Here is a 13387-nt window from a genome sequence, read left to right as displayed (position 1 = left end):
CTTCATACATTGGTCAAATCACAGTAGCAGTTTTGGCAGCTGCAGCTGCTGAGCATGCCATGATGGTGCAATGTGAACAGTGGTTTAAATGACGCAGTGCTTGGCCTCATGTCTTGAGGAGCACATCCACCGCGTTCTGAAATAAGGGGGCTGGGTACACTGGGTTACCATAGCAACCCCAGAGAGGTTGAGTGTATGACTTGTTGAGTCATTCACTCTCCCATTGGTTCAGGAATGTACAGATGGGTATAATAGTCTCTAGGGCATTGCTTTCATTAGGTCTTGTTGCATGTCCTGATGCCGTCCTGTTTGTTGTCAGGATCTGACTCTGAATCTGTGAGAGTTAGGGGAAGAGACTGTGAGTTGTTGTTGTTTACACAGCAGAGTTAGCTAACGCACTGATAGTGTTAGTAGTTCTCTCTGTACATATGTATCTGTACTTTGAAGACCGGAATAAAGGTCTATAGTAAAAGGTAATGGTAATGGACCCCTGGACGGTTAAGTCCAGTCAAAGGTGACTATGGGGTTGCGGCGCTCATCTCCGCTTTCAGGCTGAGGGAGCCGGCGTTTGTCTACAGACAGCTTTCTGGGTCATGTGGTCAGCATGAGTAAACCGCTGGACACCGTGAGGGAAACCAGAGCGCACGGAAACACCGTTTACCTTCCCACCACAGCAGTTCCTGTTTATCTACTTGCACTGGTATGCTTTCAAACTGCTAGGTTGGCAGAAGCTAGGACAGAGCAATGGGAGCTCACCTTGTCATGTGGATTCGAACCATCGACCTTCCAATCAGCAAAGCCAAGAGGCTCTGTGGTTTAGACCACAGCGCCACCCATGTTCCCTTGGTCTATAATATATAGCAGCGATTAGCTTTGTCTTGAGTCTGGAGACAATAAACACCTTTTTACGTTGAACTGTGCGGGAGGGAAGTTTTTCCGTTAACCAGGGACTCTGGAAGAAGCCATTTGCTGGGAGCAGGAATTCTCTGAGGACTCCGCTGGGGTTCTGCATACTCTGATGATACATCACACTGGTTGAGGTGTGGTGAACCACCAACTGACTTCCACAAGTCACCTTCAGGTGGCAAGGGGTGCGGCTAACCAGCATACCCTTCCAATGCATAGGAGAAACAACTCAATCACATCCTATTTTGCTTGTTGTTAGCGTGAGTTTCTTGAGGTTTAATTTTTCAGTGTTCTACTCCTTCCCTGGAGTCTCTTGGAACTAAATCCATTCTATTATGATATTGTTCTTGATTGTTTGTTTGTTTCAAATATTATTTGGGAACCAAAAGGAAGAACGCCACACAGCCCTTAAACAAAACCACAGATTAAGAGAAAAGGAAACTCATTGATCACAGTTCTTAGTATAGAACAGAGTAAAATAAATTCACTAACTGTTGAGAAATTTGGGGTGTTATCTCCTTACCAGGAAGTGAGCCCCGCTGAAGTCAATGGGACTTACTTCTCAGTAGACCTTGTATCAGATCGCACCATAAGTTAGGTAACCAAATCATAGTCAGAAAAAAATATGAACTTATTATTGTTTGCATTTACCTGGAATCTACATTTCCTCAAAATATTCAACAAGATTGTGCTTTGATGCTACAAATGTACTCTAAATAGGAAAAAAAATCAAAATATGAAGTGTTACTAGAATAATTTTTTTTCAAAATATGTTCTGTTGGGAGTAGGTTACTTGAATTCTCTGTCCTGCTTTTTTGGAAGTTACATTTTTTTCTACACACCGCAGTATTTTCTTAAAACAATCTCTGAAGGAATCTACTTTTTTCCCAACCATCCAGCTCACTGTTTAAACATTCTTTTGTATTCTGATGGTTTCATTAGTAAGGAGCTGTCTGGAGCTTTTTAAATTTTTATCTTTTTAATTAAAGTAATTTGGATTAAAGGGAGGCAGTTGCCATATTAATAATTCCGTAATACAGCAGTATTTTACACTAATAGTGGCTTCAAGGCCTTTAGTGCTTATAAAAGACAGTATATAATGGAGCCTTGGTATAAAATGGAATGAAGCGTATGAGTGCCTTTTTAAATTTCAGGAAAAATAGCAACAAGAAAACAGGTTATTACAAGTGGATTAATGTGTCTTCTTTCTGAACTACATTGCTGCTTTTTGCAGTGTCAACTGGAGAGCTCTATTCCCCTCACAGAACGACAATTCCCAGAGTTCCCTGGGAAGAAGGATTGATTGTTAAACCACTCTGGAAATTGTAGCTCTCTTGAGGGAACAGGAGTTACCTAACAACTTTTAGCATCCGGAAGCCGTGCCTGTTTGAAGTGGTATCATATCATAGTGCTTTAAATGGATGGTGCAAATATGGCCCCAATAAAAGGGGCCACAGAGCAAGGGTTTTTCTCACCCTACTCCTTCAGTCAATATGTAATGAGATTTAAGAAGCATCTCTGTATCTGGGCTACACTTTGGTTTTATTCCTGAATGGCTGTGGAGTAGCCAGTTCATCTGGAAATAAGGTAACCTTGTAAACAAGTTCTATACCTGCTTCCTGGTTATGGATGGGGGAAAACTTAATTCAGTTCACATTTAAAGGCAAACCTACCTTACTCACATGTTTCGTAACAGTATGTGAGCCAAAACAGTATGTGAACCAAAACACACAGTCCTTTGAAATTCTCCAGATTTTGCAGTGCAGTTCGTTAGCTAAGTGATGTGTCTACAAATGCACATATTAGGGTAAAATGTGCATGCAAACACTGGCATTAAATTAGGTGAATAACTTTACAGAAATGTCTATACGGTATTTGTATAAATACCGGTGAATTTTCATGAGGAGTTTTAAAATTGATAAAAAAATTGTAAACTCGTGTGAAAATGTGGAGAACCAAATTTAAGATTGGGGAAAAGCAGAAACGGAGGACTGAAACTGACCGATTCAGCCATCCCTATTTCATGTTGGTAGAATTTTCTATTCCTTTAATAACATTGCTCCCACTTATTGAGTCTTTCGTTCCCTCTTCCAGCATACCAGGCACCTCTCGATGTACATTGAAAGCAGGCCATAGTGTCATCTTCCAAATATCCATGGCTTAATCTTACTCTTGGTGTATTAAAACTGTCACTTGTGTTTTGATCATCTATAAAAAGGTACAGAGCATGTAGATTCAGTGAAGTGGTCTATTCCTGTCCTACCAGTTTCCCCCCACACCGACAGACCTATCTTCAGAATGCACTTCAAGCAAGGGAATACAGTGGTACCTCGGGTTAAGTACTTAATCCGTTCCGGAGGTCCGTTCTTAACCTGAAACTGTTCTTAACCTGAAGCACCACTTTAGCTAATGGGGCCTCCCGATGCCGCTGCGCTGCCGGAGCACGATTTCTGTTCTCATCTTGAAGCAAAGTTCTTAACCCAAGGTACTATTTCTGGGTTAGCAGAGTCTGTAACCTGAAGCGTCTGTAACCTGAAGCATTTGTAACCCGAGGTACCACTGTATCAGTCTTTTTGCTGTGCTAAGGGCACGGAGATCTATGGAAATCTATGAAAGCTTAATTATATCAAGCATCAGCACGGACACTGAGATCCAGCTCCGAGGGACTTCTGGTGGTTCCCTCACTGCGAGAAGTGAAGTGGCAGAGGGGCTTCTCAGGAGAGGTTCCCACCCTGTGGATTGCCCGGCCATCAAATATCCAAGAGTTAAACAATTATATGACTTTTCATAGACATGCTGTATTGGGAAGTTTTTAATGTCTGATTTTCCATTATGTCTTTTTATATTCTGTTGGAAGCCGTCCAGATTTGCTGGGGCAACCTAGTCAGATGGGCAGGGTATAAGAAAGTATTGTTGTTGTAGTAATAAAAATTACGTTTCTCCTTTTTTTTTTTCAAGAAGTCCACAGCCAACAAGACTTCAGGTGCTCCCTCGTATAGCAGATGGTCAAGTTCACAGCCACATCAGGTAATATTCCATTATACTGCTTTTTAATCATCCTTTATGTCGAAGAAAAAAAATCTGTCTGTTTAATGTTATTCATGGTTGAGGCCTTTTTGTGTATGCTCTTCATCTGGCCATCACGATGAATAAAATTCAAGTGGTGTTTGTGGGCCACAAAACATGAGGTACTTTGTGGCTGCAAGCTGTTCGTGTGCCATCACACAAATTCCTCCATGCCATCACAAACACCCGTACTAATTTGGAGTGTGAAAAGACTAGTTTGGACTAGTTTCCACTGCTGTCTCCCCTGAAAACTGGATCACCATGCTGGAACAAAGCTAATTGCCTCAACTCAACTGAAGTTAGTCATGGCTATGTAACACTGAATCAATGGAAAATGTTCGTTGCAGGTTATTTACATTCCATCCATTTCAAGCTCTGGTGTTAACCTGGAACAAAGTCACTGTGATTACTGTCAGCCATAGAGAGCCAAAGCACTGTATAAAGCCATTCCGCATCGCTCTGCCTCTGCGGAGTCAGGGTATACGTTTTATTACAAAATGTTGGGGGTACTTTTTAAGAGACCTTATAATTAGCAACCTGGTGCATTCAATGCAGAATCTATTGGAATCTATAGAACACAATTTTATAAAAGGACTCTACTGTGCTTTCCAGTTGGAATTAGTTTTATATGCTGAAATTGTCAGTAGATTCCTACTGATCTGCTTAAGGCAAAGACGTAATTGAATATTGTTCTTTCCTTGTACACGTGCAGCACGCTCTCGCCTGTTGATAGCAAATACACTCAAAAATTAAAAGATGCACCTTTAACATGCCCAATTGAATCCACTTTAGAGTGCATTGTTAATTCTTGGTTGCTTTTCCTGGGAGAAAAAGATAAGCGTATATTCAAGATTATTGTTTTGGAGCTTTAAAATCCTGTTAGCAGTTGAACAGGGTTGAAAGATTAACTAGCAGGAATGTTGTTTGAAAGTAAATCTGAAGTCATTCTGCATCTATTGGAAAAGCTTTGTCCTATTATATTAAAACATGCCTGTGGTACTGCTTCTCCACCTCCAGTATTATACCACATGCATTATAATCTTTCTCCTCCGTTTTGTCCTTTGTTTTATAATCTCCTTTCCCTTTTTATCTCTTTATTGTAAAACTTTATCATTAGTGTTTTGGTTCTAATAAGCCTATAGACTTGCCTGGTGGATATTAAAATGCCAGTACCACCAGTGGAGAGAAAAAAGAAAGTGTTACAGCTATGTAAAGAAATCCCAAGGCACAATTTTCTTTTTATGCTAGGGCTCAGCAAAACATTTATATTAGATCATAGATTGTATTCCATGTGGTCCTCTAAGGGTCTTTGTTGTTTACTTACACATTTAGAAAATAGTTTTCCAAGAACAAACAAGATTATGGCGCCAATTCATATTGTCTGCATTTTCTTTGCCTCACGCTGGGAACTCAATGAAGCCTCTTCCATATACATCTTAAAAAGAATCCATAGAAAATTGAATTGAACTACACAAGTGTGACCTTTGGTGCATCTAAGGAATGTTAAAAGTTAAATTGACTTCCTCTGACTTTATACTAACCTTTCTTTCATGTTTTCTAAATTCATGTTGGAGTAAAAGTGGGGATTGAGGTTGACTTAGGCCTCTATGGGCCAAGAGAAACTGGCTATTTATTTTCTGTGGTTCACATGAATTGCAGTACAGTTGTCAACACATACATAATTAGTCCCACTGAGTAAACAAACAAAAAAATGTCAAGCCAACAGAGGCTAGACTGGGGGTGATTCCCCCTCCTCAATGATTTGTGTGGATCATAATATAGCTGGAAGAGTCCAGTGTTAATTTCACCCAAGTTCTAGATCAGATGTATACCTACCCCAAACCCCATGTAAGGTGTGTTCTGTGCAGAGTTGATGGGTGTTGATGATGAGCCTGACAGAAGTCCTTAGCTTCATCACCCATTTTCCTGTGTAAATGGATTTTCAGAAACACTGACATATGAACAATCAAATAAGATAGTTCTGAAGGATTCAGACTTCAGTCTTAAGTAAGCTTACTCAAGAGTAAGCCCATTAAAGCACAGCTGAAACTTCTAACTAAATATACAAAGGGTTTATTTTTATCTTGCAAGTAGTAGTAGTAGTAATAATAATAATAATAATAGTTTCATTTGTTCACCATCTTATTTTTAAAATTTCTCATGGCAGCTTACAATAAAAGAGACACCATTCAAATAAAAACATTTCATAAAACATTGAATGCTCAGTATGTAACATAGGTAATGTTGGTCACTTTCATTTGAAGGCAATATCCGACAAATGGGTCAGTATGATTCACAAAGTGAGGATTTCTCCATCTCATGCTGAAAATGTGTACTGCCTCTGTTCCAGGCATTCAGAGGATTTGTTGAACAGAGCAACTCTACAGTTCAGGCCAGACCTAAAGTCTCTATTAGCATGCTATCAATCCACTTTCACCTGTGCTATTATCCTTTCAACTGCTACCTTGGGTTTGCTATCAGATTCCGGTGAGTAAGACTATCGGTGTGGATTGCCCCAGGCAATACCCGGCTAGCATCTTAAGAGTTGATAAAAGAGTGTTGATAGCTTGTGATGTTCCAATGATGTGTCTCTGTGGGAGCTAAGAAGGCTAGATGGTCAGAAGAGATGATTCAGCCAGATTCTCCCTCTAGCTGGGGTGGGGTGAGCAAGGTGTCTGCATAGGAAGAGACAAAACAGAGAGAGTGCAGTTTGAACAAGGCTGAGAAAGAGAAAGGCATGGAGAGCTGAGTTTGGTCTCTGTGAGAATCTTATTTATTTATTCTTGTGTATTTAATACATTTCTAAGCTGCCTTTTAAGAATAAAATTATCCCCAGGGTGGTTTCACAGGGTGCTTGCCTCCCAGAGTAGCTGGTATATCTCCCTTACTGGAATGTCAAAGTTTGTCTTCAACCTACACGCAACCTGCATAAATTTAAATAAATTAGAGCTGAGCTGAATTGCTCAGAATAAATTTTCTGATATATCTTTGAATTTCTTTCTTTCTTTCTTTCTTTCTTTCTTTCTTTCTTTCTTTCTTTCTTTCTTCTGAACTGTTTGAGAATTTCAGTCCTCCCTTGAGAACATTTGGTTCAATTTCACAACCCATGTGTTTTGTGCACAACTGAGGATCCACTCACAAGTAGGAGGTATCAGCAGGCATTCAGGAACTCCTAGGTTTGCAGAAGTACACACCAATATTTAGGGAGGGGGGATATTGAGGGGAACCCTCTCAAATCAGCCTAGTGAGGACTAAGTTGCCTAGGGGCAATTGATTGCCGACTGTTGAAGGCACACGTGTGTTGGGAGGAGAATGGGAAACGGGGAGGGGGGGCGGCAGAGGGGGGAATGGCATGGGGTATCCTATAAATGAGCAGGTTTCTAGCCAGACAGCCATGAGCAAGAGCACTCCACCTGCAATGTTTCATTGCAGGCTATACTTCTAGAGCGTAATTTCCACATGCTTCATAGTGGGCATATGCAGCTATTGTAGAAACGGATTGCTTCCCAAACAAGCAAGCACAATACTGGAACCATTGAACTGAGTCAACTTCTGTATATGGTATATTTTGGGCCCACTGGAATTATAGAATTGGAAGGGACCACAAGTGTCATCTAGTCCAACCCCTGCAATGCAGGAATCTTTTGTTCAATGTGGGGCTCGAACCCACGACCTTGAGGTTAGGAGTCTCATGCTGTACCAACTGAGCTTTGTCCCAGATTGAATGGTTCTGTAGCACCATGTGTTCCTGAAGTTAAACCTGTATGCAGTTGATGAGCCCTTGGATTGCAGAGCTTGTGTGTGTGTGTGTGTGTGTGTGTGTGTGTGTGTGTTTATAGGTGGTTAGGAGCATGATTACTCACCAATTGTGTTTTTCTTCCTTCCGGGCAATTTACTCGCTAGTCATGTACATTGTCATTAATGATCCCACATTTACTTTCCTGAAGTTCCGCAGTAGTATGAAAACTGTTGATCAATACTACAAATATGTTATTAGTGTTCATTGATTAAAAACACACACACACAAAAACCCAGAATATAAATTGCTCTGACTTTACAGCACAATTCTATACAACGTGTTTACTCAGAAGTAAGTCCCAGTACGTCCTGTAGTGCTTACTCCTACGTAAGGTTGCTTAGATTTATGGACTTCTGTTCCCAAATGTTGAATATCAGTGGATGAATAAATCACGTGACAAGTGAAGTGGGCTGAGGTAACAAAGCAGATTTATCTTCAGAAAGAGGCAGCAAACAATTTTAATAGCTGTGTAGAGATACAAAAGAGGAAGGAATAATGCAGCTATTGGGCTTTCATTTGAACTCCACTTCCTTGGTGCTGCTGGTGAAAAGAAGCAGAGGACTGTGGTGAGACTGAGGATCCTGGGAGTAATGAAGATGGTATGATAAAAGACTCAGCTAGTCCGCCATCATGTGACTAGATCCCTATGGTGAATCCCCAAGCCAGACCTGAGTGCAATAGTGCTTCCCCATCTTGTGATTCCCAGCAGCTAGCTTTGAGAGGCACATACCACCTCCAGCACTTCAGATAATTTGTAGAAGTGCATTTGCGCAACTAACTTTTCTCCAGGACTGTGCTCAGGGGAAGCCAGTTTACAGCAGATGTGTTTTTATAGCAGAAACTGGCTGTGCTGGCTGTGAACCAGTGCAATGCCACTAACCAACACTCCTTCCTTCCTTCCTTCCTTCCTTCCTTCCTTCCTTCCTTCCTTCCTTCCTTCCTTTTTTCTTTAAAAGGAGGGGATAAATATACTTTTAACTCAGGTATGGGAAACTTGCGGCCTTCTATGTGTTGTTTCATACCCTTCAACATTTCTCCAATGAAAATAGGGACCTCCTATTCCATTCTACTACCACTACTAATAATTATATTATCTATACCTCACCCATCTGACTAGGTTGCCCCAGCCACTCTGAGCGGCTTCCAACAATATTAAAAGATTAAAAAACCCTATAAAAAGGTAAAGGGACCCCTGACCGTTAGGTCCAGTTGTGGACAACTCTGGGGTAGTGGCACTCATCTTACTTTACTGGCCGAGGGAGCCGGCGTACAGCTTCTGGGTCATGTGGCCAGCATGACTAAGCTGCTTCTGGCGAACCAGAGCAGCACACGGAAACGCCGTTTACCTTCCCGCCGGAGCGGTACCTATTTATCTACTTGCACCTTGTGCTTTCAAACTGCTAGGTTGGCAGGAGCAGGGGCCGAGCAACGGGAGCTCACCCCGTCGCGGGGATTTGAACTGCTGACCTTCTGATCGGCAAGCCCTAGGCTCTGTGGTTTAACCCACAGCGCCACCCGCGTCTCAAAAAACAAAACAAAATAAAAACCCTATACAGGGCTGTTTTCAGGTGTCTTCTAAAGGTTGTATAGTTACTTATCTGCTTGGCTCGGTAGTCGCTTGACTCCAGCTCACATCTGCCCAAGCCATCATAGCCCAATGTCCAGGGATGATGGGAGGCAGTTGCAGCAGCATATGGAGGGTTGAAGCTTACCTACCACTGGTTTAGAGGACAGTCTTAGTTATCTGCGGAATGGATTAAGCACATTGCACCTGAGGAAGAGGCAAAAGATTTGACTTGGGCCTAGTACATAATTTGCACAGCACTGTTGAATCCTCCTCTCTTTATTATTGCATTGCTCATCACACTTTGCCCCTTTTACTGCTAGATATACCACTCGAGGAGCTGAATGGTAATATATACCATGACCCAGTTTTCACATAACCCTTTATGAGAACAGGTGACCACGCAAATCTCTGGAGAAGAGATCGCAGCTACTGCTTTTCCCCTGGCCCTTCTGCCTCCATGCTGCAACGATTAGCATGTCCTCCTAACCTGGGCTTGTGGTTTGTCTGGAAAAGTACAAACCATAAGCGGTAACTAAGATTTATTCTTGATTTGCAGCTTGGTTTTTCCAGAGGAGACAAACCATGACAAACCAGGTTCAGATGACACACTAAGCCAAACCATGGTAGTGCAGCAGCGGGAGAATGAAGGAAAAGCACTGTGGCCATAGTCTCCTAGCCTGGACACTACAAGATTTGTGCATTCATGCTAAGCCATAGTTTGGGCAAGGGGACGCCTACCTTACTTGAAGCATTTTGCAATGCATTTAAATATGCCAAGGGCATTTCAATACACTGCATTTGAGTAAACATGAGGAAGACATTACCAGAAACAGCTTGCAACCTGAAGTCCTACAGGGACAAATCCAAAAACTAGACAGATTAGCGGTTGATACAGTCTCAGTGGAAATTAATGTGGCTCTGTTTACTGTAACAGGAAAAAAAATCATAGAAGGGTAAAACAGGGGGGGACACCCTTCATTTTGTTATTAGACGTGAGAAGGACACTCATTCATCCATTAAACCTTGTGCTTTACTTCACTGAAACACAGTTGTAATGGGGAAAGATTTGTTGCTATGCATACTCCATCCTAGTTGACAGAGAGAAATTCCAAGTTGAATTGCACAAATACGACGCATTTGATTCATTTGTATCCTCCTTTCAGGAACAATTACTTTCTTCCATTCTTTCCTGCCTACTGCAGCTGTGATGCATTATCTAAACCGAATTACATCTGCTCATTTAAGTCTGTAAAGAAAATGAATGAAAATAGATTGCATGCTATAGACAAAGGGCAGATATTCTGAATGTTAGAGCTGCTCGGCTCATTCATACTGCCAATGGCTGCTTAATAGAACAAAATGCAGTAGTACATAAAGATGCTTTTTTTACCAGTCATGACATATTTCATATCTGATCAAATAGTGACTTCAAAGATGCCTTATAATTTGTTGCATTGATCTTTCCAAGCAATCAGATTACATGAGAGCGAGTGAAACAAGTGGGGCTGGTGTCTATTGGGCACTCCATTTACAATTTAATGTGAACAGTAAAGCTAGAAGCCACTTACCAGCTCTTCTTATACCGATGAAAGCACATTCCCACCAAAATAGCTGGAGACTTGTGATTCCACTAACCAACCTTGCTTCTTACTTCCCTTCCCCCCCCCCAAAAAGAGAGGGGGGGATGGATATACATTTTACTCAGGCACAGGAAGCCTGTGGCCTTCCAGATGTTATGAGACTCCAACTTGCAGCATCACAAGGCAGCGGACTGTTAAGTCCAGTCAAAGGCAACTATGGGCTGCGGCGCTCATATCGCTTTTCAGGCCAAGGGAGCAAGTGTTTGTCCACAGACAGTTTTCTGGGTCATGTGGCCAGCATGACTAAACCGCTACTGGCACACAGAGGATTGTGACGAGTGCCAGAGCTCACAGAAACGCCATTTACCTTCCCGCCGCAGTGGTACCTATTTATCTACTTGCACAGGTGTGCTTTCAAACTGCTAGGTTGGCAGAAGCTGGGACAAAGCAACAGGAGCTCACCCCGTAGTGTGGATTTGAACTGCTGACCTTCCGATCAGCAAGCCCAAGAGGCTCAGTGGCTTAGACCACAGTACTACTCACATTGCCAGTTGTCAAGGGTGGTGGGAGTCCAACAACAGCTGGAGGACCAAAAGTTCTCCACCATGACTTAAGTGACCTCACATACTGTAGGAGGACTAGTAGAGACCTCTGCTTAGCACCCCAGAAACTCACTGCTAGTGAAAGTTCATAAGACCAGGCTGGATCAGTGGTCTGATTCAATATATAACAATGTCCTACATTTACTTGGGGTTGTTTTCAACCCACCTTTACTCAAAGTAGACCCATAGACATGAGTGGACTTAAGATAGTCATGGTCATTCTTTTCAATGGGTCTAATCTGAGTAAATGCTAGTTGAAGACAACCCTTAGTTCAAATGATTCCAGATGTTCTCATTATTCTTCCATATTTTTGTTAAATACAGTGGTACTTCAGTTTTTGAACGTAATCCGTTCCGGAAGACTGTTCAACTTCTGAAACGTTTGAAAACCGAGGCACAAAAGGCGGTCTGCAAATTTAATTGAGAAAACTGAGAAACACTCAGTGGAAGACGTTCAACTTCTGAGGCACGTTAAAAAACAGAAGCATTTACTTCTGGTGTTTTGGCGTTCGAAAACCAAAACATTTGACTTCTGAGACGTTCGAAAACCGAGGTACCACTGTATAACAATGATGTGCATACAAATGTAAACTAGCCCAAACAAAACATAGGCACAAATGAGGTGTAAACTGAGGTAAACTAGGAATTCTGCCCTCGATTACGAGGAAGACTTTTTCTTTAGCAGGTTCCAGACCTTTAGCAGGAGATAGACTTTTAGGAATACAGTGGTACCTCTGGTTACGTACTTAATTTGTTCTGGAGGTCTGTTCTTAACCTGAAACCGTTCTTAACCTGAGGTACCACTTTAGCTAATGGGGCCTCCCACTGCCGCCATGCCGCCACCACACGATTTCTGTTCTCATCCTGAGGTAAAGTTCTTAACCCAAGGTACTACTTCCAGATTAGAGGAGTCTGTAACCCGAAGTGTTTGTAACCTGAGGTGCTTGTAACCCAAGGTACCACTGTAGTGTTGTTCTGTTACGCTCTGTTACATAACGTGACTTGCATTAAATGCTCACAGGCTTCTGGTGAGCAAACTGGCCATTGAGAGCTTGACAGTGCTTTAAAAAAAAACCCCACGCACAGCCACTTCATAATGTTTGTGACAGAATCCGATAATGGGGAGGGAGACTGAAAGTGAAGGCTGATATTTTGCCTTTAATTCTCCCTAGTTTGCTTAGGTATTGGAAGTATTGGAGGAAAGGTCACTTAGTTATGTGAAAGCAATGAAAGAGTCTGTCGCCCTGGCATAATGGGACGTGTTAAGGAAAGTGTGTCATTCTTAATGTCACATCTCCTGGCTATTATCATTTGTGTTGGAGCCTGAGCTTAGTTTACTCTGAAGGTAGATTCTTGTCAACCTCGGCTTTCAGAGTCAGCATGTGCTCTTGGCTCAGTCTTTTTTCCCCTTTCACTTGTTTGCTTGTTTTTGAAATACAGTGGTACCTCAGGTTAAGAACTTAATTCGTTCTGGAGGTCCATTCTTAACCTGAAACTGTTCTTAACCTGAAGCACCACTTCAGCTAATGGGGCCTCCCGCTGCCTCCACGCCACTGCTGCGCGATTTCTGTTTTCATCCTGAAGTAAAGTTCTTAACCCGAGGTACTATTTCTGGGTTAGCGGAATCTGTAACCTGAAGTGTCTGTAACCCGAGGTACAACTGTACACATACTGCCCTTCAGTGCAGTGCATGGATGATGATGATGATGATGATGATGATGATGATGATGATGATAATAATAATAATAATAATTTTCTTATTTGTACCCCATCCATCTGGCTGGGTTGCCCCATCCACTCTGGGCAGCTTCCAGCACATATAAAAACGTAGTATAACAGCAGTCGAAATAAATTTAAAAAAATTAAA

At 41.9% G+C, this 13387-nt stretch overlaps 1 protein-coding gene across 4 annotated transcripts in view; it reads left to right on the top strand.

Moving 5' to 3' along the window:
• The window catches only part of LOC310745556 (uncharacterized protein), a 270786-nt gene that overhangs the window by 108584 nt on the left and 148815 nt on the right, over positions 1-13387 (top strand). For 2 of the 4 annotated variants that reach the window (XM_083578365.1, XM_083578364.1), the window contains exon 2: positions 3865-3933. In XM_083578365.1, coding sequence (XP_083434491.1) covers positions 3865-3933 — 69 coding nt within the window. Of the gene's footprint in view, positions 1-3864; positions 3934-5304; positions 5465-6236; positions 6471-13387 lie in introns of those variants that run through there. The other 2 variants (XM_083578363.1, XM_083578366.1) reach the window with 2 other exon arrangements.

Source organism: Podarcis filfolensis (genome assembly GCF_964270895.1).
Source record: "Podarcis filfolensis genome assembly, chromosome: 12".
NCBI classification, from domain to species: Eukaryota; Metazoa; Chordata; class Lepidosauria; order Squamata; family Lacertidae; genus Podarcis; species Podarcis filfolensis.
This window is presented reverse-complemented; position numbering and strand designations above follow the sequence as displayed.